Source organism: Oxyura jamaicensis, chromosome 3, assembly GCF_011077185.1.
Source record: "Oxyura jamaicensis isolate SHBP4307 breed ruddy duck chromosome 3, BPBGC_Ojam_1.0, whole genome shotgun sequence".
NCBI classification, from domain to species: Eukaryota; Metazoa; Chordata; class Aves; order Anseriformes; family Anatidae; genus Oxyura; species Oxyura jamaicensis.
The window spans coordinates 93273260-93300195 of record NC_048895.1 but is presented as its reverse complement, the minus strand read 5'-3'; the positions used below and the strand labels follow the sequence as shown (position 1 = coordinate 93300195).

Genomic DNA, 26936 nt, shown 5'->3' with positions numbered 1-26936 from the left:
AAGTACTCTTGAAATTTCCCTCGTGTGTGATATAGAAGACAAAAGGTTGGGTCTCTTGGGTGGGTTCAGGAAAGCGAGCTCTACCTGTTGTTCCCCCATTCAGCATAATGTGGAAAAACCTCTACTTGCTTGCCTTAGCTTATATTATCACAAAATAAAGATAATGAGACTGAACCAATTTCTATGATAAGTGGTTTTGAAATAGATGGCTCACAAACACTATATTATAATTGTGGAAAATTAAGCTATTAAACCTACCAGTGTCTGATTCTCCATACAGTCATTAGAGAGTAGTAGTCATAATGTGTAGTATAAATGATTATATTTGGTGTCACACCAACTTCTCTCGTAATTCTCTTGACTATTTGTGCCATACTAGTTAAAACAACAAAATTAGGGAGACACAGTAAGTGGTCTGAGAAGGGTCTTGTGTTACACTACATCAGATATTACTAGGTAGTGCAACAGAAGGGCATGCAATTCTGGATTGTGATATCCCGCGGGTTGAAGAGTGGCATCTGGTTTTATTTCCATGCATTTACAGTGAGCAATTAAGTGACATAAAGTTGAAGGATATTAAATTAATATACAAATTTTCTCATGGTTGAAAGAATATTAGTTTTATATTTCTTTTGAAGGACCCCATTACAGAGTGAAAACACTAAAAAGCTTAATGCACAAATATTGACTCTAATGAGAGTGACCTTCTCTACCTCGTATGGGGCAGATCACTAATACTTCAGATATTACCACAAAATAATTCTGCAGTTTCCAGTAATGATAATACTGAACACCTTCAACAGTTAAAAAGTAATTCAAGTTCTACATGCAGTACAAAATAAAGGATATTCTATCACCATCCTTCAGCTATTGCTGAAGTGGGCAACATAGGAAGTATAAATATAGATTGGTAGGAATAGCATTCCTGAGACCTATATCATGAATAATTGAGCATTCAAATGCAATTTTAACATTAATTTTAACATCTTTGCTGTATTCTAGAAGTGTTGGCTTCTCTTTGCCAACTAAAGGAGTCTGAATCTGTAGTTGGAACTAGACTCTAGTGGTTAAATAATACAAGTTATAATGGAAGAAATTCTGCTCTAAGTGGGAAAAAGTAAAATGTGAGCTATTTCACCCCAGTGACTAGTTCTAACTGCAGAATCTTTCATTGGGTAAAATGCAGTATGCATTTCTCTCAAAGATTTGGATAAATGTTTGCAAAAAGCAGGCTGCACCCAGTAATTCTGCTCCCACTGAAATCTGAATACTTTCCAAAAACCCATCCTTGAACTCTAACAGAATTTTGGATGGCTTTAGAAAAATACAAAGAATGCTGACCAGCATAAACCATACAATAAAATATTCATCCTATTGGACCTGTCATGTACTCTAGCTGGGAACTCTAACCTATAAATATCTCATAGGAAGTCAGGTCAAGAAGAAGAATCTGATTCAGGATATTTACCTGATGATAAAAACCATATTGCAAATTGTTTCATAAATTCCACAGACAAAAATCTAACCCAGGATCCTGGATTCATATGCTAGCAAATGTACATTACTCTGGCTGCAAAGGGAGTTATCATCTTTACAAAATATTTATTTTTACCAAAATCAAATCCCAAGAAGAATCCCATGGTGCAGAGGCAAAATGGTTAAGTTGTCAAATATGGCCTTTTGTGTGTCCTGAGGTATTTGAGGATATTTGCTGAACTTGGAAAGCTGGAGATAACATTTGGTGATGTGTTGTCCCTGCCTTAAAATCTCAGAATCCTTTGCTTAGTTTGCCTAAAATAAAAGGCTCTTTCACAAATTCAAATTAATGCCCATCTACAGATGTCATCAGTCTCTTAATTTTTTAATTCAAAAAACGTAGTTCCTAAAAACTTCAAAAACTTTGCAAAAGGTACTGCAAATCATTGGATAGGATTGTTTTCATAAAAGGAGTGTTTCATAATAAATAATAAATATAAACATATATCCAAATATATTTGCTAATATATATAACCCTTTTCAGTTGGGAAATATTATTCCAGCTTTTGGTATAAACAGAGGCATTTTGGTGTGAATGTAGTAGACAAATACGTTGGGTCAAAAGTAGTTCAAGTGCCCAACTCTGTACACAAGAGATAACCACTTCCTGTGGACTCACTTAGTATGCATAAAGTGTTGTTGCAGAGAATCTGATGCCTGCTAACTTTTTACATCCTGGCATGATGTATCTCAAAGACCTTAGCCTCCTAAATACAGTTGTGATGTTCCAAAACAAGATTAGGTAACAAAAGCACTTAAGTGCTTTTGGAAGCATTGGCCCAGTTGGCACATGGAGTGAGGAGAGAGATCACTTCTGCTTTACCATTGTGAAGGAGCTCCATTTGGTTCAGTGAGTTCAACCACACAAGTAACTGGCTCATGCCACGAATATTGAATCAAAGGCTATCCCGAAAAGAAGGTGTAAAAGCCCTTGGCATTTGACTTGCAATATAAAAACAGTCTTAATTGGATTTATACTTTATCAACATACCCAGGAGGGTACATGACAACATAGATGTCTGTCAATTGATGTGGCTTGGTTAACAAGGTGTGATGTGGGTAGAATCCTGATCATACAAAAGTTAATGAGACTTTTTCTGGAAGTTCAGATGGGGCCAGAATTTTATGTCATTTTATAAAATTTAATAATAATAATAATAATGTGATAAACTAAAAATGTTCTCCAAACTTCAGAAAATATTTTTTGCCTACCTAGTTATGCACTTCCAGCCTAGTTTTGACTTCATTCTATGCAAATCATTGCCATGATTTTACATATTCAAATAATTGAAAAGATTGCTTCTTACACTTTAATTTGAAAAATGAATCGTGTGAAGATAAGCACTTACTTTCATCAGTGTAGAGCTTTGGAGCTAAAGTATTTTTTGGCTGCAAAAAAAGAAGTTAGGAATACAGCACTCTTATCTGGTTCTTGTGAGATACAATAAATTTGGGCTTGACCCAAAACTCTTGGAATTCATGTTATTCTCCTCTTAAATTATAGAGTTATCAGATATTTTCTACTGAGCAGTTTTGCTGTGCTGAGAATCTAGATAAACAAGTAATTGGCAGGGTTTATCTATAATTATACCAGCTGCTGTGGGAACTGAGATTAGTTCAGCTCCAGAAATTTTAATTTGTAAAGTATGAAACATTGTCGATCTCATTGTTTTATAAATGTAGAAAAAGCCTGTGAGAAGCTTCAGGTAGCCAGGAAACTTTTGAGCACAATCCAGAATTCATCTGTCTGATGAAAATTCACAGCCATCTCACTACCTATATATAAGCAGGTAGATTTATACAGGAGACTGATACCACTAATTGTTGCAGCTGCTGAGCCCACTGCTATCCTTTACCAAAACTTTGTCACTGGAAATGTTTGTATGTCTATATAGACTGCTTCATCTAGTGTTTCAGTGGTACCTACAGCTCCATTGGTTGTGTCCCTGAGTTTCACAGCCTGTCCAAGAAAGGGTTAGACATTTGTCACACAATCATGGTGGCTTTGCCATAGACTTGTCCCTAGGTTGGTGCCCTAGCTTCTCATGAGCATGAGACACCTCTACGGGACAGTACAGCCCACTACAGCCTTGCACCTTTGCAATGGAAATGTCTGCTCTCCACTGATGTCAATTCACTCTCTGAGATACAGAGATAGAAACATCTCACATTTTAGCTGGTTTCTACTGGAAGTCTTTACACATCATTTATGCCTTTCATTCCTCACAAGGCACACAGATATTTGTATCCTTTTCTCCATATGGTCAGAGAACCCAAAAGACTGGGTTCTGCACTGGCACCTCAGTGCAGAAGAGAAGAACCAAAAAACAGAGACAGCTGCTTCTCAAAAGAGTAATGAAATAAGTACCTAGGTACACTTTTTTTTTTTTTTTTTTTAACCAGTTCTGCTAAGAGTAGGAAAATATTATAGCTTTTAATCATGTAGTTAATCATTGTGATGCCTGCTATACAGTGAAATGTGAATGGGAGCACAGTATGAGAGCTTAAGTTTTTTACAAACCCATAACTACAAATGTGCTTAATTTCAGTTTTTATTGTTTGTTTAAGGTACTGGTTTTTAAGCCTTAAAACATTGGTTAGATCATACTCAGCTGATCAATAACTTGTATACAATGATCAAAATGGGATCAGACATAAGAGACTGTTATGTCATATAGGAATGTACATGTGTATTCTGGTTTTCATGGTTGGGATTTGGCATGAATGGAGACAAAATTTTTTATTTATATTTCTTAATGTCCCTATCAGTATTTCACATTTCAACAACTGGATGGATATAGATCAATAATGAAAATTAATATAAACTGTTTCTTGAATTTTTAAAAAAGGTCAGGATGAGTCCTTCTTTCTGGATGCGCCTCTGGGCAGCCTGCTCTAGCAGCTGGCAACCCTGCCCAGAGAAGGGGGGTTGAAACTAGATGATCTTTAAGGTCCTTTTCAACCCAGGCCATTCTACGGTTCTATGATCAAGAAACAGACACCCCAACAATGTTTTAAGGGAATTTAAACAGGCACATTCAAGTACTTTAACCACAAAGAATATATAAAATGAAAATATAAAATGAAGAATTAGCCTTTCAGTCCAAACTGTGCCCTCTCCCAGCCTTACAAATTCTCTCATTTCTCAGAAGGCAGGAGAAAATGTATGTCTTCTAGCATGATCTCATTATTAACATCTTTCATGTGTTCCGCATAGAACTGAAAATATTATAATCAACATCTCTTTTACAAGAAAGTAGTTCACCAAAAATATCTTTTTTTTTTTTGTAAGAGTTTCACAAAAAAAAAAAAAGGAGAACATTTTGATTTCATTTAATCATTTTAGAGTATTTTATTTAATCAGAATGCAACAATTTTTCAAAATTCTTAAAGAAAAAAAAATCAAATATTTTGGTGAGATTTGATTAGTCCATTTTTACCATTCATGACTGTTCTTCAGAATAACTTCCCAATCTTCATGGTTAGGGAGGTATTGTGAAAACTTCTATTTGTCTTAAAAATCTTTTTTTTTTTTTTTTAAAGATTTTATAGCTTAAATCTTTCCTATAAAGATTTATAGGAAATTTTATAGCCCCTGCAGTTATAGGAAGGTTTAAAAATTGACTTCAGTGCACAATGAAGATTCAAAAACTGGAAAAAAAAAAAAAAAAAAAAAAGGACTAAAAATTATTCCTTTCCTAAAAGTTATAAATTTAAAGAACTGTCATAACTTGAGAGGAGGGACACCTTCTGATTTATCTTTTAAAATATGGTATTAGCAGTACTGAACTGGGACCAAAATACAGCCTCTTCCATCAAATATTCACCACATTAAGTATTTTTCAATAGCTTGTGTGTGTGTATGTACAAACACACATATGTACTATGTAATAATCATAATTGATTCAGAGACCTTTTGACCTTCTCCCAGCTCAGGTAAGTGATGGGGCTGAGAAGTGATGGGGCTCTTCCTTGGTGGGTGTTTCCCTGACTAAGTAAGGTGGAAAACCTTAGGAACAGCTAAGGCCATATTTTGCCATTCTGCATTTAAGTTCCTGTATAAACAAAAAATTATGTAATTTTTTAACACAATAGAAACAGTATAACAGGCAAGTAAAAAGTTCTAATGCTTTATTCTTGTGGCTCTGGTTTTGAGTCCTCTTGTCATCTAATCTCTGTACTTGATGCCAAGTTCTGGGCTAATGTTTTGTACTGAGAACATTTTTTTTTTTTTCTTCAGAATATTTGATCAAAACTCCTACATTTATTCCACCAGGAAAAACAAATTTCCCCTCATTTGGGAAACAAAAGTTGAAACAATTCCCAGTTGTTCAACAGTTGGAATTTTTAGCATGTAAACTGCCTAAGTGACTTCTTGGTGAGCAGCCTAAGAGAAAGAGGAAACTCTGTGGGCACGAGGCCCAGAAACACAATGTTAGATCCCCTTTTACATTAATTTGATTGACTATTGACTAGATTGACTATTGCTTCACACTGCAATTATGGTAATATGTGGAAAAGAAAAAGAAACCTAGCAGATAAGTAAGAGCCAGATCTCCTTCAATACATCGAATAAAATTAACACCTCAAAATCAACAGGGAAAATACTACAAAACACAATTCAGTGTAACAAGCTGTTGCAGTTTCCCTGGGGTACAGTAAAAGGTAGTGGTACACATATGAAGTGCTATTGGAACTGGTATTTACTAAGAGGAGTCTGAAAACAATTTTGCACCAGTTGATGAAGGAAGAGTAATTCCTACCTTTGGCATACCACCTAGGTCTTTTTCCTCCTTTTAATTACTGGCACCAGAATTGATTGGTAACTTAGTTTAGTATTCCAATTCAGATCTCAAACCTGATTCTTGTCACAGAAGTAAATGTTTCTTTTCTGCTTTCTGGTTTTGGCTTATAGGTGAAACAGTCTACATTATTGCCTATTCCTCCTGCATAGTTCTCATCCTAGGAATAGTCCTGTTGACTCTCCTAAAGATCAGGTAATTTGATAAGAGTATTAATCTTTGGTTCTAGGAAATTGGAAAAGCAGAAAATAAAATGTTTTGATTTAGTTGAGAGGTTGGCACTGTGATCGTCTTTAAAAACAGTTCAGCATGTCCCAGTGATGGAAAGAACTGACATTGCGGGTGTCAGCAGGAAGAAGTGAAATACGATGCATATCTACAATGCACTCCATTCACACAGAGATCCCAGGCTTTAGGAGGTTTCATTTCCTGTCCCAAGGCAGGAGAGGGTGAAATCTGAATTCAAAAATTCTGCAAGGCTACCTTTCTAGCTCTATAGCAGGCAGAGGTAATGCAGAAAGGAAATGAGAATATTTAGTATTATAACATATTTAAAAACCAAACAGTGAATGCTGCTATTGAAGTTAATATTCTTGCCAAATACCATTTTTGCTGATAGGATTCTGTAAACATTCCCACACACAGTATGAAAAACTGCCCATATGCCAGAGCTCAGTAAGAAAACAGAAATGTGCATTCACTTAGTCAAATGAACATGGCCTTTTCTTAAATGATACATTTTCTTGGACCAAATTAAATGGCCAGAATTCAAGAATTACACTGTCAGATGATAGGTAACAGAACATGATGTAGCAGGAGCCATATATAGTGGGAGGGATATTGAGTCAGATTTCATTATTAAATTTAGAGGCAGATCAAAGAGGAATCATGCAGAAAAATGCAAAAGGCAAGTCAAGGATATATGGGCACAGAGGCTTTCTCTTTCGGCTTGCAGTTACAGGAATATCAGCATATAAATAAAACTCAGATTTAAATAGTACAGGGGATGGAAGAAAGAACAGCACATTAATAATGATGAAGGGAATTACTTTATACCACAGTGTTCATCATAAAAGGAGGGGAATTTTGCCACTGATTTTAATTAAGCCAAAGTTCAAAACAAAACTGTTTAGTTTATTGTTAAATACATGCACATTTTTTATTTTCAGACCCTGCAGAACAAAACATGAGTCAAGAAGTCCCTCGCCAGACCATTCTTCTGAAACATTTATGGTCCATTATAAAAGTCACAGATGAACTACTCCGTTGCTTATGCTTTTTAAGGCTATTCTTGAAAGCCAGCCTGTTGTACATATGCGATAGTAAAATATATATCAGAAAACCTACTATAAATTATGGAATTTTGTAGTTGAGCATATAAAAGATTTTTATATTTATTAACACGTATTAAAACTTTCACAAGCATTAAAGAAAAAAAAAAAAAAAAAAAAAAGTACTCTCTACTCTCCTTCATTTGTGTAGATTCACAGATCTATCCTGAGCTGCACATTTACTATATCTGTAGACTCACATGATGGGTATAAATGCTGTATTGGCTTGAATCTGGCCTTTCAACATGCCTAGCAGTGGCAAACTTTGAAAGCCACCCTTGGGATCTGGATTCATCTGACAGAAAGGAAAAAAGAAGAATCCACTTGGATACATTTCAGAGAGTTGTTAGAAAGCACATATGTGGGAGTTTTATACACAAAGTTGCTCTACAAGTACCTAATGGGGTATTTGTGAGGTAGTATGTACAGGCAGGCTGCCTGTAGTTTGATGGCAGAGCACTTTGTGGGGTAGAGGGAGAGATCACTATTACAGCCCCTCAGTATAAAGAGGAATTAAACTCTGACTACCTGGGCTTTTGTCTTGAGCAGGATGTTTTTTTTGAAACTAGTTATTCTTTCTCCTCTGAGATGGTTCAAAAAGAAATGAGTGAGCCTTGTCGATGTGAGAACCACCATTTTAGACAACATTCTGTGGTATGAATGCCCAGTGGAGAAAAAAAATTGTTTGGGGCTGAAGTAAAGTGCCTATTTCTCAAGAGAGAACTTGCAACCCCTTTCATCATCCCCGTTTCCTATTTATTGTCTCTAGGCAATACCCAAACTGCCCAATTCTCCCCATGCACTTTACTGGGAGTTACGGGCCCTAACCCACCACTCTGGATCCCACTTTGGGGCAATGAGTTCTGGATTTCTCCCTATAGCTGAGTTGCTTTTCTAGATTTAAGCTTCTATTTATTAGCAATTGGTTGTCTTTGTTCAATCTTTGTAATGATCAGGTTCTGGTCAGCACAAACTAATGGACTGGCATTTGTTGTATTACTATTACCATAAGCAGCGTATGTATTAATCAGTTATGATAACATCTGATTAATCAATTTGATTTTGAATTTGATTAGTTTGAATTTTTTCTGACTTCCCACTAAATGTAACTCAGATAACAAATAACATCAGGAATGAAATACTGGTTACACTGAACTCACTTCCAGTTTTGACCATGACTGACTGAGAACAAAGGCAAGAAATTTAGAAATTCAAATTTCTGACATGATCAGAAGAGCAAGGATCTTTGGCGTGCAGTTATATTGGATAGAGTTTTAGAGATTTTAAACAACTGTTACACTAGACATTTTCTCTTTCTTTAGGATTTGCATAAAGCCAAAAAAAATAAAAAAATAAAAAAATAAATCTGTCTTATTTTGCAATTAAATGCTATCTCATTACTAAATCAGCCTTTGGACAAAATACAACAGAAACAAAAAGTGGAAATTTGGGTAGTTTGCTAATCAGAATGATCTCCTGTATCAGTACAGCAATTTGCAGCATTTAGTATATCTATGTAGGAATTTTGAGAGTAGTGTATTAATATTCTTAATCTTCAAACTGTAAAGAGGAAAAAGTTTGAATTTCTGAGAATAGTCTTGAGAATTAATTTATCAGTGTTGGTTAAAATAATTTCTTTATACAGGAAATATGAAGTGAACCCTGTGTTGTTCAGTCTGACTTTAAAAACCAATGATGCAATGCTCAAACATCTGTGTCTCAAAATTTGAAGAAATCCATTTCTATTCAGATTTAACTAAACCTCAGTCATAAAAACATCTCTTGTAACTTTCTGTCTTATAAACTTTTCATTTTATAATTAGCTTGTACCTGGGTGTTAGGAACTCTCTTCATATGTGTGCTTAAAAACAACCATTCAGACACACAAAAGATGTATGTGAAACTGGGGTTATGTATGTGAGTTATTCTAAAAGACAGGAAGATATTTAGCAGCAATTGTATTACTTGTGCAACTTTACAGGCTCTTTTGATTAGGGCTAATTTTAGTGCTCAATGGAAAAGTACATTTCCTCCATTACATATGTAAAATGTACCTGTATCACAATTCTTTTGATTTCATGGTGACACTGTATTCTGTCAATTGTATCCAGTCATTAATTATTAAATAAAGGAATCTCTGCTGTGATGATCTGTATTCCGGTGATCATGATTAGACTCTATTTCTTAAACAAAGAATGAGTGCCATATTCCGACTACACAGATAAAATTCAGTCAGTAGCATTTTACCAAGATCAGTATCCACCTGTTTTGCCATTTCAGTCCTAGGCATGCTTAAGACCCAACAATATCATATGTCCTGCAAAACAATTTCACAACAGATGAAGAATCTTTTGTAACAGACTCACGATTAAAATATTTTCCTCTGAAACAAGACATCTGCACCTAATTCCCAGCTGAGATACACTGATGTCTCACTGACGACTTGGGATTCCCAGGTCATTTTGGGTAAGGACATGATTTGTCCCCCTTCTGTTGGAGCTGAAACATCACACAGTAAAAAAAAATGAAGAAAAATCGTGCTAGAGGGAGAAAGCATAAATTTTAGTCTTATAACATTCTCATTTGAAACAATAAATACTGGATTGTAGTGTTTGCTTTCAATATTGTTTATGCAATTCATCTAAAGATTGATTCAAATTAAACGTGTAGTTTTTGAGACATACACAGGACTATCTCTTCCTTAGACAGCACTGAAGATACAAAGCTTTAAATTCAAGTCTGTACTTCTCTTGTCTTGCCACAGTGAGTCTTGAATTCTTCAAAAGGAGGATATTCCTTAGCCATCTCACTTTTTTGTGAGGTGAGAGAATGTGCTTTTTGGACAGACTGCTTTCTCAGGCTGTTGTGGGAATTATGATCTGGTACTCTGGGCTAGGTGTCAGATCAAGCTAGTAACACATTAGACGGATGGAAGCAGGACCACCACCATTCCCAAGAGGGTGCCTTAAAAGGGTGAACATCATTCAGTTCTTGGGTGTCTTTCCAGAAAGAAAACTTTAACTATTTTATTTAAGCAGGTGAAGACAACTGTCTGCAGCTCAGTAGGATTGTCACTGCTGACTTTTCCAAGAAAGTTCTCCAGCTGGCACGCTGACATTTCAGACCACTGGCTGGAGCTGTTTAGTCTCCCATGAACTGTGCAGGGGTCTTTGACATCAATTACAGGGCACAGATTTCTACTTTGCATAGGAACATCTAAAGCTAGATGATGCCTCATTGAATTTTTCAACTCCTACCTCCATTACTGGCTGTGGCTTTTAATGTTTAGTTAATGGAGGGAATAAATGTTTTCCTAGTTACTTAGAAGAGATTTGTCAGCTATAAAAGCACATGGGAACAAATGATAAAAAGGTAATTCTAAGAAAACACACTCCAGACAGATTACAAGGTAACAAAGTCAACACAGGCGTACATGTCAAAGTGACACCTTATATTTACTAATGCTGCATGTGAGAGCTGGTTAGTCAGAGCTGCTGAATCTGGCGTAATACATGAGCATATCAGTTTCTATAAACACTGAGATAGATTTTGTTTCATCTTCAACATCACAAATTGCAAAATCACAAATAGATTTAACAAGGAGGGTACATGTCAATTTCTTAGCAAACATATCTTTTTGACATCAGTTTCAAAGGACTAACTTGACTTTGGCTGTGGTCCTTCTGCCTTCTGTTTATGGTAGCATTGAAGATCAACACCATGTTAGAGAAGGACCATAGAGAAAAATAATACTCAAAAGCATAGCTTAACATCATCAACAACAACAAACCAACCAACCAACAAACAAACAAAAGATTTATCAGCAATAACTGGAATGGAAATGTGTTTTTCATGCAGTTCTCCAGACTAATTTTTACAGTTATGCAGTTCTCTAGACATTTCAGATCTAAAGAAATTATTAAGTATCCTGATATATTAACAGGACTTTATTTTTAAAAAAAAATTAAAAAGAACTTGAGGCAGTCTGAGAAATTATACAAAAAATCTATGGCACAGAATACTAATTTTCAATTATTTAGTATAGCAACTAAACAGTATTTCTACTCTTTAAAAATACCTCAGTGAAAAAATAGGCAGATCTTATACATTCACAGTAACTCTTTGGACAAACATTTTTTTCATTTCATCAGCACGGATCCTAAACATAGGAATTTTACCTCGCAGGCTCATAGTCTTCATTCTGTGAGTCCTTTTTACAATAAAATTTTTATGGACTCGATGCTATTAAGAAGGGAAAATTAGCCAACGCTTCTCTGGACTTATTCACAAGACCAGAATATTCACTTCTTATTCCCATAAACTCTGGTTATAGATGAAAATGAAACATTAAAGTGCTGGTCCAGAGCCAAGTTGCCCTAGTACATAAAAGCTTCAACTACAAAGCAAGCTGCTGCTGGAAGACATTAGCACTATGCATGTAAGGGATCCATGTCACTGCTGTCTTGTGAAAGGCACTAGAGAACAATTATTCCCATTACTAGTGGAACTGACCAATTTCTTCAGAAAAGCACTCAAGCCATGCCTTTAGAATATAGTGGTTTGACCTGCCAAAGAAGACAATATTTGAATTTCTAGCTATTGCCAACAGTACAAGAAGAAAAACTACTATGAAAGTATGAAAGAAAATTCCAGCAATGTGACATAGGTCATCTGTTGAACCTTCACAAGTTCAGAAAAGGCCACAGACCAAAGATTGCCTTGGGCACTCCAGCTTACATACTCTCTGGCCATGGCACAAGAAAGATGATCTCCATGTTATTCCATGAGATCTTTCCAGTGACTTTGATACAGTGGAATTCAGAAGAGTCTTCAAAGCATAGAATTAAATCATAGAATCACAGAATCATTCAGGTTGAAAAATACCCCTAAGATCATCTAGTCCAGCCTTTTACCTAGCACTGACAAGTCTACCACTAAACTATTCTGCTAAGTTCTACATCTACATATTTCTTGAAGACCTCCAGGGCTCAACCTCTTCCCTGGGCAGCCTATTCCAATGGCACACAAATCTTTCAGTAAAGAAATTTGTCCTAATATCCTACCTAAACCTCCCCTGGTGCAACTTGAGGCCATTTCCTTTCATCTTTCACTTGGTGCTTGGAAGAAAAGCCTGATCCCCACCACTCTACAACCTCCTTCAAGGTAATTGTAAAGTACAATAAAGTCTCCCCTGATCTTTCTTTTCTCCAAGCTAAACAACCCCAGCTCCCTCTGTACATCTAATTTGTCTCTGGTAGGAATCCCAGAGAGCATCACCAAATGGACAGGGAGTCAGCATGTCCTCACATTTTATCTGTGTGATCATGCATAGAACTCTGTTGTTTTTTCTTGATAGCTTTCAAAAAATATATATAATTGTAATTAATATTATAGTAATTGGGACACCTTCTCACACAAATAAAACACCTGGATTTAAGCCTTCCATAGGCAGAGGGTTACTTCAGAGTGAACTAACAACAATGTACTCCATGGGGGACACTGAAAGGAACCAAAGAGTAGGCACCACTTGTAGTCAGTCACTCTGAATGTAAGCTTAAAGATTTAGAAGCTCAGAAGCACTGGAGAGCAGTAGCACCATCATATTGCATACTGTTCCTGCCATATTTTTGGAGGGATGCAGCCTCAACTGCTTTACAATGTGGTGAATTTGGTGCTACCTATGTGAGTAATGCATGCTTATAGAATAGCTGTAAGATTAGCCCTTGATCTTAAGGGCAAAATATGCCTATTTTTTGAAGCTAAAGATTAGGCATTCAAATGCTCTGCACAGCCAAACCAATGGCATCTCAGGAAAGCAGAGCAGCAGAATATTATGTGCTGACAAAATTTTAGTAGCACAGATATGAGATGTCTAACAATTCTCAGTCACACCACAAGTAAAGAAGCATTTTGAGGGGATTGCTCACCTGGATCAATATGTCTAAATAATTTATCCCAGGTGGCACTTATGACAAATATATATTTTTTTATTGTTATTTTTTAAATCTGGCTTTATTTTTCTTCCTCCTTTAAACAATCCTGACAAACAATCTGTATGTCTGTGACTTCCACCCCGGATTACTATAACTCACTATGTGGTTGAAGCTGAACGTGTGGGTAAAGTACTGGCTCCAGATGTGACTGCTCATCTCTTCCAATGCTTACATCATTATAGAATAACAGACCTTCATTTAAGACTCTTCATAAACTCCCAAGTACTTTCTAAAGGAGAATCAATAAAGAACTGAGGCAGTTTAGGTTGTTCATCCCCACAGGTACTCTGTTTCTGGGCATAAGGAGAGTTAAGAGCCTCAGGACATCCCAGATGCTGAACAACCTATGATGCACTATGTGCAGAAGCATATCTGACAGCTTCTCCAGGGTTTAAGGGTCTCAGAGAAAAAGTCAGGAACCCTTCATGGTACTTAGAATATAGGTGTCTAGAACTCTCAAAGATCTAAGCAGAGATAGCTCTTCTATTCTATAATCCACAGAGGTATCTTATTTAACACAGAAGTTGTTGTGGTAGTAGTACAACTACTCGCTTTTATCTAAGATATAGTAGGTACTCTACTTACCAAAGAGTGAACAATATCAATGCAGTTCCCAAACTGGCCTACAGTGAGGATGGAACATTTTCCTGTGGCAATCCAACTACACACGCAGAGCAGATCGCATAAATCAGGGTCTCCATTTCTTTAAGAGTACCTGCAAGTCTTCTTACTAGATGCTATAGGAAGGGGTGCAATTTATTTTGGATTGATAGGCAATAAATTTCCTGCCTCACCTAAGCAGATTTCTTTGCTTACCCTTTGACTCTTACCATGAAAGAGTGAAACAATGCAGCTTATATTGTTTTTGACTGTTACTGCAGCATAAACTGGATAGAGGGATTGTATTAAAATTCTCTCTTTGAGTTTCACGGCATGCCAAGTTTGATTTTGTTAAGCTGTGCCAATTCCAAGCTCCAGTACTGGCTGAAAAATCTCAGGAAAAGTTCATTTTGAAATTTCAAAGACAAGTTAAGACTCAACTGTAACCTGGCAGATTTCATTTCCAGACAAAAATGATCCACCCTTTTCCTTATTTACATGTTATCTTCCACTTTTTTTCATCTTAGCTTTTCCCTAGCTCCCATCTTTTGCAGGAAAACAGAGAATATGGAAAAAGATCATAGTCCAGGGATTCAGTCTACCATTTGAACAGGCTATTTGCAGAAAAAAATACAGATCAAGGTTAAGGACACAGTGAATTCTGGAAGTATCCTACACAAAATCAGTAACAGTACTAAGGTTTTAGACTGAAAAAGGACAGCATTTTCATGCAACATTTGAACAGTTTATAGATACAATAAGGCTTTTCTTTGCATTTGTTCATTATGTTCTAAAAATGACAATGTAGTTAATTAGTATCTTGCTAAACTAAGACATTTAAAAGTATAGTATCACTGTCTCAAGAGCACAGAGATAAATTGGAGGTAGGTCCCTCTGTGTAAGGTAGTCCAACAGAGCATTACTATCTTCAAAAATTACTGAGAAGGTCAATTCATAGGCTACAGAAGAAAAAGTCAAATTGTTCGATGAGACCCTGGACAAAAATTTAGCCCCTTCTACATTACTACTGCCCTGAACGATGGTTGCAAACCTTGCCAATTTTTAATTGCTTCATACAATTAGGCTTTAATATAATTGACAAAAAAATAAATAAAATAAAATAAAATAAAATAAAATAAAATAAAATAAAAAAGCAACTACAACAAATTTAACATATGTAACAAATAAGGAAATTTGCACTAGATTTGGAGGATCTGGCAGGTTGCCATTCACCACAAAGTCTTGGAACAAGATAAAGTCTTCCATATACTTAACAGATGTTAAACAAAATAAAATAATAAAAGTGCTATTGCTAAAAATTTCTTACAGTAAATTCAGATTTGGCTCCATGGTCATTACACAACTGACTTGACAAATGAAAAATATAGATTCAGATAAATAAAACACATGATAGAATGGCCACACACAATGTGGAATCTCATAACTACTGCAAATATTTGTACTGTTCTAAAAGTAATCTTGATTAAAAATTAACTATGTATTCACTGCTTCTAACCAGTTTACCAAAAAAAAAAAAAAATCAAGTTAAAGAATTGTAAAATTGGTTTATACATTCTTCTCATCTGTAGAAGTACCAAGCATAGTGTTCTGTATGACAGTCATTTATTTCATCCTTACAAATCAGACAATTCTTGACAAGACTCTACAGTACAGAAACTCTTCCCATAACAAAAAGTTATATTTAGGTTCTATTTTAGTTCTTTGCTGAAATGATATTTGTATGTTTGTTTTCTTGATATAAATGTCCTTGGTCAAGGTAGATGAAAAATGTAACTAATCTGCAAAGAAAATCCATTCAATTGATTGTTCCACTATTGAAGGAAGCTTGTGCAACCTTTGAGTTTGTTTTCTTGTTCAAAGCTGTACAGATGAAGTTTCCAGCCTCCATCACACTATAAAGATTTACTCCCTAAAAAACAGAGGTGAAAAACATTAAGAATAATAAATGCACACACTGAAAATGCTTTAATTTCATGTTATTTTGCTCCAGGGTCTAATTTTTGAAAAGGGCCTGATTCCTGTCATAGGTCAGTAATGAAGCTCAGTAAAGTTACAGTGACTTACACAACAGTCACAGCTCCCAGGTGTTTGGAAGGTTCTACGACTCTAAGGGTGATTTCTTACCCTAACAGCATTGCACCAAATACTCTAGTAATGCATTTCAAACTCAAAAAAATCTGGAATGCAGAACTGGAATAATAACTAGAAGAAGTTGTAATAAAATACAGTGTCTACTTATGTGCTGCACTTATCACCAAACTTCATGCTTATAAATATTCCATTTGTACCTCAGGAAAATGAAGGAAACATACTTTTGTTGGCAGCTGACATCAGTGAGAAACAATATCCTGCATTCTCTTGAACAAATATAATCACCATCTTGAAAAAATTCCCCTCAATGCAAAAGTACAGTTTACATCGCTAGTACAACTGCCTAAAAAAATTGCAGCTGCTTGATCAGCCATAGATACAAAAATGTTCCTTGAGCAATCAACTGTGTTTTTTTTTAACTAATATAAGACACATATAGGTACTGCTTGATCACCAAAATAGAAAGGAAAAGATCAAAAAGGAAAAAAAATACTGCATTATTGGACTCTTGAATTACTCATCTACAGTTAAAGTTTTAGACTTCAATTATCTAAGCAATGCAAGCACTTGCTCCAAAAATTGGGATTTAGAAGCCAGTAAAGCCAGTAGAATGGATGCAAATGAGGACTTTGAAATGCAAATACACTGACTAGCTACACAGAACTGGGATAAGCGTGTTAGTTTAGTAAACATTAAAGATGGCAAGATTTATTACACCAGAAATACACTTTCATAACAATTACAGATTTATGTACTTAAGTACAGACCAAGACCTCATTGGGATTTTTGATCAACAGTAAACTTTGTCTTTTTCATTCTTGGAGTTGGCTAAGAATGTTAATGAGTATAGAAATTACTTCACAGAAATGCAACCAAAACCATTTTTAATTAAAAAAAAAAAAAAAGTTTCTGTTTCCCATCATCTCTAGCATTTAGCACCATCTAAAACTTATTGTTCAAACACATCTTTTTATAACTCTCTCATTTTTATAGAGTTATAACCAGGGTGATTTCAGCTCATTCTGCTCGTTATTGGTCATTACTTCATTTCAGTGGTAGAGAACTGTTGTACATAACAAAATCTAAAAATTCTTACCGCATCTATGCTTTTTACTAGGAAGAAGTTAGATACGTGTCACCATAGACATACTTGGTAGTTAGATTATGTAAGATGAAAGGTAAAAAACATAAGCTATGCAAAATTCACATTTTCAGCACTGTAACAATGCATAATGTGATACATGTTGATAAGAAACATTCACAGTTCACATTTACTAAAAGGAATACAAGCATCTCTAGTTTTTAAATTGTCTTTCCTATGTGTCATGATCCCTAGAGGATTGTCATGAGGATACAAAACTCAGCATTCACAGGTGTGACTTACAGATAGGTGTGGGAAAAGAGTAGTGTCATATGTTTGTAAGATTGTTGAGTCAAAATAATAAGTTTTCAAATAGATGCTCAGACGTACTTAAGTGTACTTAGTAACCATTTCAAATATTCAGAATTCCTCCTTGGTACCACGAAACATAAAGACAAGTGATTCCAATAGTATCTATGAACTTGGATAAGTGAGTTAAGTTAGAAAAGCTTCTGCCAGAAGGCAAAGCTCTTTAACTCCCATTGACTTAAATTAATCACTTCTCATTCAGCAATCATAAATACCAAACCTATTACATCTCTGAACTTTGGTTTCATTGTCAGTAATGTGAGGCTAAGAGTATTTAGTCACTTCTCAGAAAGGCTTGTTGTTTGCTACTTCAAAGACATCATATGCACAAGCTCTATTACTGCAATTACATAGGAACCATATAGAAATTGTCTTTATACATGGCTCCCTACTAAGTTTCATGAGTATTAATGGTCTATGACATAATTTATTATTCATTCATCATCAACCTCTTGGTAGATGGGATATACCACAAATTTATTTCACACTTAGCCTGGTAAAGATTAATTTCATGTGTCAATTCTTGGTTGCACGTTATGAAGAACAGTACCTAACAAGTATTAATTAATATTTTGACATATCTAGAAAATTTGAACACAATCATGCACACTTAAATACTGTCCATCCTTTGGTGGACACTTTAAGTGACTTTTGTCAACAAAATAAGAGCTCTAATGCATAGTTGAAAGGAACAAGAGAAGGATCTCCTTGCAAATGGACACAATTATAATTGTAATTTCATTTTGTGCCATTATACAAAAAAAGGACATATTACTATTTTTTTTTCAATAATGATTTTACAGAATTGGCTGTGGTATCAGAACCAACCAACATTGCAAAGACCAAAGCTCATGTATTAAGACAATAATTTTGAGACTCTGTGTCTACATCCAGGGATTTGTCTCTCATCCAGTAAACCACTCTGTTTTTAATGGGCCAGAAAAGGGTCAAGAAGTGAAGCCTTGTGTTTTGCTACTGCATAATCTAAAATGAAAAAAAGGGGAGCACTAAATATTTGACGATATTTATCTTCCTAGCATTTGGAATCAGTCTTTGGGATAAGCTAGATTCCTGCTTTGACACCAAATCATTCACAGACTAGTAAGCCTTATCAAGTAGCCTGGAAAAAGGCATGTTTCTTTTCATCTGGGCATTTTTATTCAATTGATTCCTTTTTCTGGGAAATAAAAGTCAGTGGGTATTTTGCCCAGAGAAAGGCTAACTCTAAAAGGTACCCAGCAATGTAAACTGAAATGTATGATTTCTCCTCCCCATTTTAGGAAGCACATGAAAACAGAAAACCATTACAGTGAACTCTTTCAGGGACTAAATATGATTTAACAGTGCTCCAGGGATGTACAATTCAGAAACAAATTCCACAGTTCTTTTATGTCAAGGAACTCTGTTAGCATGCATGCCACACAGAACTGCAATAGATAGGCAAAAATTCCCCATTAACTTAGGTCTTGCATGGCAGATCTCAGACTTTTCAGTCTCTTTCTGCTAGTTTAAATAAAAGCTACACACATAGCAGTTTTGGTAGCTCTTAATATTTTCTCCTTTGAACCTGACTCTCAAAGTCCAAGTTAAAGGTAAAATCATTGTATTGCTTAAGTTAGTAAAAACTCATTATGCCACATTCCTAGAGCAATGTGGACCAAAAGGAAGATTAAAGAACACATCCTTTTGAGAAGGTTCTTGGTTCCCAGGATTACAGAATAATTAACATGCCAACCAAACATGGGATACTAAATGTGTGCTCATGGAATGAGGAGGCTCACTGGCAAGGTTAATGAAATTGCAGCTCACTGTAGATAAGCTGCCTTGCCCTTCATGAGCAGGGCTGGAAATAAACATGACTGTGAAGCCTGCAAAAGTCAGCAACCATTCATAGAATCATAGAACAGCTCAGGTTGGAAGGGACCTTAAGGACCACCTAGTTCCAACCCACCCTGCCATAGACAGGGATGCCACCCAGGGCCTTGTCCAACCTTGTTTTGAACAGCTCCAGGGATGGAGCATCCACAACTGCAGTTCTAGCCAAGAATAGATTTTACACAATTTTGAAATATATTAAGTGAATAACCGATAAATAACACTGTCCTATGCTTGGGTTCCAAACACAATTCTTTATCTACTTTGAAGCCAGAAGAATTGATAGCATATTAATAAGCATTATGAAGCAAATCCAAAGCTCTCTTAAAAAAAAAAAAAAAAAAAAAAAAAAAAAGCTGAGGTTCATTCGAACTTTCCAGTGAAGCGCTGATTGGACTTCCGGGGCAATATCTACATTAGTTATATTTTGAGGTTACTGAGGCAGAGCAATGACTCAAAGCAGTTGCTACTGAGCTCCTCATATCTCCCGTTAGGGAAATGGGGTTATTCAAATTCCTGTCAAATACTCAAACCCATCCTGCTCTAGATTGCTAGTGCAGACAATATTGTTCTTATTGTGTCAAACCATATTAAAACACTGACTTGGCAAAAACTACCACATGCTCCCAATACTTTTTGTACGGCACAGTTGTCCAGTATGCATCTTATGTTGTCTAGAAAAATGTTTTTCTTTGCCTTAAAGTCTTAAGTAGAAAGTAAAGATTATCTTACTGTATTGATCCCCAAACCATTAAGCATGTATATCACGTCCTCTGTGGCCACATTTCCAGTAGCACCCTTTGCATAGGGACAGCCACCCAAACCTGCAACAGATGAATCCACTACAGCAACTCCCATCTGGAAAATAACAACACAAAAATGCATCACCACCACCAAGTACTATTTATAATTATTCATAAATAGCAGGCTATACATATTATTTACCATAGATAAGATACATATTTCTCCACTAATGGGTGTGCTTCTATTAAAAAATATATATATATATATATGCATATATATATAACAACCTCAGTCCTGACATCTTTATAAGGTAAGACTCTTCAAACACAGGATATGGAACAGAGAAGTAACATCAATTACATGTGATTTTGGCAAATAAGATGATTGCTTTCTTAGAGCCAGAGTTTTATGATTTCTCTCTCTTAATATCTGTGTTATTCTTAAGTAGCCTGCATCTACACCTGCAAAGGCTTACACACAACCAAACAAAATCAATGCATATATTCAAATGAGTGACTTTAACACATGTATAAGTCTTTTCAAGATGGAAGTCTTAATATTAACATCTGAATTATGTGTTCACCAAACAATTTTGCAACATATATACTCTAAAATGTGTTTTATATTAATGACTATTCTTCCACAAAGAATGCCAGTAGTAGAATTTTCTTTCCTCTGTTTTTATTTTCTTTCCTCTTTACTAGAGACAATGAAACCACCATGTTAATAATTCTGTGGACATTTTTCTTTTCTTGTTTTAGAGGAAGACTACGAGGTATTTTCACCCAAGTTGAACAGCGCAATGTAAGGAAGAATTAAATTTTGACACATCTATTAAAGAGTTTGAGTTCAGAACAACTGGAAATTAAAAGATTAAACAACTGTATCCTGGCGAGTCTGACTCTTTGTTTACAGTAGTCACAAGTCGAGAAGAAAAAACAGTTCCCAAAACAGTAAATTTCACACCCCAGCAAAGTCTTGGAGCAGCTTTCAAAAGCCAAGTTGTTAAACTGCTTCAAGTAACAGAATAGCTTGGGTATCACAGAAGGTCTCCATAGGTATAAGTTCTGATCTTTACTTTGAGTATTTTTAAGGAAAATAAATGAAGTACAGTATTAAACTTTCTCATTTAAAGTAAGAATTGAGAAAACAGCCAATTGCCCTTAATTGATAATTTTCTGATATTATTTTCTTCCTACTTTATCTGATCTCTTTCTCTCTCCTGATCCTTTCTCAGCATATTCATGATAAAAAAATGTAGAAAAATTACTAACTATGTCCAGCAGATACTATTAAATTTCTTATGGGATAAGGCCTTCTCTGTGTGTTTGGTCAGGGAAGGAAAGGGACCGACCCTGTGATTTCCACTGCTTTGTTCAGTGAGATCTTGCACCCTCTTCTTTCTGTGACTGGTTTTTAAGATAAAGCTGAAAGGGGGATGCATTTTTTTTTTTCTGTTACAATGTTAGGTATGTGATCCCAGCCACTTGAGTCTCCTTTGTCAGAGAAAGCTCTTCAGCCTTCCCCTTGAAGATTAGGTGCCTTTGGAAGCATTCAAGTTCTTCAGATAATGAGAGGCATGTAATGGTATTAAGCAGAGAGGTCATCGTGTCTTTAAAGACACCAGCAACTCTCTACCTCATTCACACTACAGTATCCCCTTCCGCTATGGCTAAACACCTACAGTTTATGCAGATGAGCACCAGAAGTTTAGAAGAAGCCAGACAGAATGAATTATGGTTCACTCACAGCTCAAATTCAGGACAGTTCTTAAGCACAGACAAGTTTTCACCCCAAAAAACTTGGGTCCTGAGAGATTCAGAGGTTAAATCATTCCTATTGCTTACATTTGCAAGTCAATGAGACCAGCTAAGAGGTCTGACTGTACTGCAAGCTAGTTTCTCTTGCTCTCATTCATACAGGGACTTAACCATCGCCATAGGCTAGACTGGGAGCCTGAGTTTCTCCTTCACAGCCAAAAATGCAACTAGTTGATAAGGCAAAAGACAGTGTTGCAGTTCCTAAGTCCCCTTTCCCATTACACCCATCAGCCTCACTTTATGTTTTTTTGTTGTTGTTGTTTGTTTGTTTGTTTTTGGTTCTGGAATTAACTTCCCTAAAGTTTTGTTGCATTTTCTCCTAGTTTTTAACAGTGCTTTCCCTAGTTCTATCATTGACCTTACTGGCTCCTTGATGTTCCAACAGTTCTAGAGCATAACACTAAATAGTTCTAGAGCATCCAACAGTTCTAGAGCATAAAACTAAAGAGTAATCCAATGAAGTGTCATCCCAGGTCTTATTCAAAGACAGGGAACATTATCTTGAGCTAGGTTGTTGCTCAAAGCCTGTAATAAGAGGCAGGTAAGACATTACTATTTCATATTCATACAGGTAAGACATTACTGTTTCATATTGCTCACACAATGAGACCTTTTGAGAAGGATATTGTATTTAAAAACACACTAATTTGTGAATTATGTAGTGAATCACCAAAGTACATGTTTCACATTTCAGTCACTTGTCACACGCTTTGTTTGTGTAACCCACTGGTCAGAAAATGCGTTATACAACACATCTGTGCCCAGTACACAGTGGGTATGTGTTTAAAATAACTTTCAACAGGAAATTCTGTTTCTTTTGCATTGGCTGCTAAGATTCATACATTTACTCTAGAACTCATTGCTTCAAGCTCCAAAGTGGCAGCTGTCAGGCTTGCAAGTGTCCCTGCAGAAAGACACCAAAGGCCTGTTACTGGAAAGAATTAGGACATGGTGAATGTCTGGGGAAGAGAAAAGGGAGCATTTAGATATGTCGGTTTGATACAAGCATGCATCCTACTGCTATGCCTGCTGTCTCAATCTGATTTTAAGATTTCCATCAGAAATAATAACTTCCATCAGAAATGACTGTTTCAGAGAGGAAAAGGTAGAAAAAAATGTCCTTCCTGGTGTTTCCCCCCAGCTGTCAGGTTATGTCATAACTTCTAGAGAATCCTTCTTGACATACTTATTTTCACTAACTTTTATGGGAGGATAAAAATTTTAGATAAATAATGTGCTAACATACATCACAGTTGTTAAACTCCTGGGAAGATCAATAGACTCAGGAACAGGTTCAGCATAAACAGTCACTTTCTAACTCCAGCAAATTATCTCATGAAACATTTGTTATTGTGCAAAAATGGGAAAAATATCAGCTAAATGGGTTTTGGTGGAAAAGTGGCATCCAAAAACAGATGGAAAAGTATGTCTGGGGAGAACCTACTCCTGTGGGTTGTCACCTATATTAATTTCAGTAGCCTGCTCCAGTGCTTCACAGAGCTTCAATTGCAAGAAAAAAAAAAAGAAAAAAGAAAAAAAAAGAAAACAAGAAACAATATATTTCTAACATTAAAAGAGTGTCTTCTCTTCCTTCAAAGTTCTCTTTACAACCCTTCTGATAAGATGTCTGCTGCACTGTACTGCTATTTCAGCAGCAGGCTCAGCAGCACCCATCTGTTTCTGCATGTGCTATCTCTTTCAGTGACAGGCAAATATAATGTGCTTTCTGATTCATGTGCAGAATCACTGCAGTTCATCGCCCGTGTGGCCCCATTCAAAAAGTACTTAAATGATGCGTACTGCAGGCTCCATTCTAACCGTGCTAAAACCAGATGTTGGAAAACATCCTTCAGCAGCACTACTAACTAATTTGAAGGTTAATATTACAGCCCAGCCCGTCCAAGCACAGAGTCTGATATAGCACCTAATAAATAATTTCTCTGTGAGTTTGAGTAGCTATGAAGATGTTTTGCTCTTGCAGCACTTGAAAGCATAAGGGGCTTTAAAAGAAAAGCTAAAAATTGACATAAAGTGTAAAATAAGGCTTCATCCTTTATCACATGTACAATATTTGTCAGGTTTTTAAAGTAGATAATGAGTTTCAAGCCTTTCAGCAAGCTGAGCTTGCAAAACATTCACTGTCAATATGAGATCTTTAAAAAGCCCACAGTCTCGTTGTCACTTCCTGACAGGCACTAAATTGCACTGAGATTCATGAGATGTTGCACCGCAGCTATTTCATAGGATTCATCCAAGATGAGCACTCACTGAGCTGTTTACATATGGGTATGTGTGTGGGTGAACAATGGCCTGGCTTCCAGGACCACTTAAATGCTCCAATCTTTTTAAACACTTGCAGAGGTTTGACAGTCACTAAATTCCTGATAGTGGTTCCTGAAGACCTTCCAAACTTTAGCTTTGGCTAGCTTCAGTTACTCTCTAGAGAAGGCAGAAGACTTTTTGTTCCTGTCCCATGTTAACTTCCAAATTCCCCAAAGAGAAAGCAAGGAATTAAATTCATCACCATTGTCAAATAGCCAGTTTTAACAGGAAACCATTATTGCCAATGAATAATAAATGCTTCATGTTTCTCTGTTTGCTTCTCTTCCTCACCATAACTTCCTGTTGGGACAGTTCTTACTTACCTTCACTGCTGATCTTTAAACCTGGCTTCCTCTGACAGAAATGTTTCTGTAAAATAAACTTTGTCCCTTTCTTAAAAATGGCAAGGTCAGCATCAGTAACTCCAGGGATGCATAAACTATAAATCTGAAGCTACAAACCAAGTGTGTCATAAATTATTATTATTTTTTAAAATGTAACATTTCAAAACCGTAATATATGCTGGATTTTTCTGGCTTTTACCATTTCTTATCAGCTGCATTTATAAAGCACCTAGGGGATCTAGGGAAGAACCGGGATCCCAGCTATGCATAAAAAGGTATCCCTATTAAACTGGAAAAGATTTGTTAGCCCAGAAAGGCTACAGGCCACAGCACTGTGAAGTTCAGTACCACAGTGCCTTAAAGATAGGTGCATTTTGACCAAACACCACTACATTATTTCAGCATTTGTTCAAGGAAGAAGGAAGGGAGGAAGAAGTAGAAGGAGGACCTACACGTCACGTCAAAGATTGTCCACAGAGAAGGAAGCATAAGACTAATACTTCTGTTTAATGCTGCATCCCTGTCAGTGTGTAGCTGGCACAGGTGTGTTACTGTCATGCTACTGTATGTACTGGCATCAGCTACCATCACTACTTGGTATGCCATCAGGGAAACTCCTCCTGTAGAGAACCAGATAACCACAGAAATGTTAGTATCTACACCAATAATTCTTTGTAAGGTGGCTGTGCCCACAAAGACTCTTCTATGAGTTATATCCTCAAACTGTCTAAAGTCAAGTTATGCCACCTCCTTTATTTCAATAAGACAAACACATGTAAATAAATATTATTTTAGTTTTGGCAAAATTAGAAACATGCATTTCTACACACAAAGCAATAAAACGGGATGACACGTCTCTTTGTGGACAACCCTGAAAGCTAACTGCATTTCCTTTCTGCTGCTTCTTCTCTCCTCTCTTGCTAAAAATTATTACATCACAAAAGAAAACAATACTTTTCAGCAGAAACTCCACCACTACTGACCACAGGGTGTCACTGTTACATTAAAATCTATAATTTCCTATTTCATTTATTTAGAAAATTGGTGAATTCAGAAAAACAAAAACAAAACAAAACAACAACAAGAAAAAAGTCCTTTCCTCCTGAAACATATTGAGATGCAAGCAATTTGTGGGCAGATGTGCTGCATAAAATAGGTTAATACAGTATTCCTTTAACTTATTGCACACATCTTTTCATATTGCTACTGACACATTTATTATAAGCAAAGCTGGCAATGACATCTAGAGTTAAAGTTCCCTAACACTTTCCATCATAAGGCCCTACTTTCAGTTGTTTATTACTTTGTCAGCCTTTAACTGCTGGATCTTATATTTTCCATGCCTTGTCTCTGCCTCAGGCTGGATTGTTTTGGAAAGTTTTAGTGAAAAATGGGGTTGGCCACTTCCGAGAACAAGTTTTGGGAAAGAAAAATGCTTTGTTATGCTAATATTCAATAATTGTAACTCGAGATTCTTGGAGACATTCTTACAGCTTACGCTCTCACATCTGGCACAGGAGTAGCACTGATTTTAAGTGCTCAAACAGCCTGGGCTTAGGAAAGTTCCGCCACACTGTCAGGAACCTGGTCAGTCTGGTAGCTAAAATGCCCAAGGGTCAAGCCAGCAGCAGTTGACAATGCTCCTTCCCTCAATCTCAACAAAGAACTATGGAGCAATTTCTCTCTGAAACTAAGAAAATCTGTCTCTGACCTGCAGTACATCACCTGCATGGGCAATCTCTCGCCTACTGGTTGAGCACTCAAGATCTGTTTGTGGATCCAGATCTTCAGAGAATTTTCATTGATGTTTTGGGGGAATAAATGTCATTAAATGTATGAGAGACTGTTTTCCTGTTGATTTTTTCGAGATTTTGAAAAGCTTAGAAAGTCCTAATCAAAATCCTTCACTGTAATGAAATAAAGATTGAGAAGCAGGAGTTCAGAAATCACTATTAGCATTGCCTTTGCAGGAATATTTTGCTCTCTTTTTGAGTATGTGTGCTCCTT

The 26936-nt window shown here is 36.1% G+C and overlaps 2 protein-coding genes across 15 annotated transcripts in view; one reads left to right on the top strand and one right to left on the bottom strand.

The window, feature by feature from the left end:
- Positions 1-21329, top strand: part of GFRAL (GDNF family receptor alpha like) — a 41232-nt gene extending 19903 nt beyond the window's left edge. For 2 of the 4 annotated variants that reach the window (XM_035321078.1, XM_035321079.1), the window contains exon 9: positions 7508-9818. In XM_035321078.1, the coding sequence (XP_035176969.1) occupies positions 7508-7707 (200 nt within the window). In that variant the 3' untranslated portion in view covers positions 7708-9818. Of the gene's footprint in view, positions 1-6451; positions 6534-7507; positions 9825-21204 lie in introns of those variants that run through there. The other 2 variants (XM_035321080.1, XM_035321081.1) reach the window with 2 other exon arrangements.
- HMGCLL1 (3-hydroxymethyl-3-methylglutaryl-CoA lyase like 1) overlaps positions 15430-26936 on the bottom strand; it is a 79808-nt gene continuing 68301 nt past the window's right edge. For 6 of the 11 annotated variants that reach the window (XM_035321087.1, XM_035321085.1, XM_035321089.1 and 3 more), the window contains 2 exons: positions 20432-20557; positions 15430-16192 (listed from right to left, as the gene is read on the bottom strand). In XM_035321087.1, coding sequence (XP_035176978.1) covers positions 16079-16192; positions 20432-20557 — 240 coding nt within the window. In that variant the 3' untranslated portion in view covers positions 15430-16078. Of the gene's footprint in view, positions 16193-20430; positions 20558-26936 lie in introns of those variants that run through there. The other 5 variants (XR_004749264.1, XR_004749261.1, XR_004749257.1 and 2 more) reach the window with 3 other exon arrangements.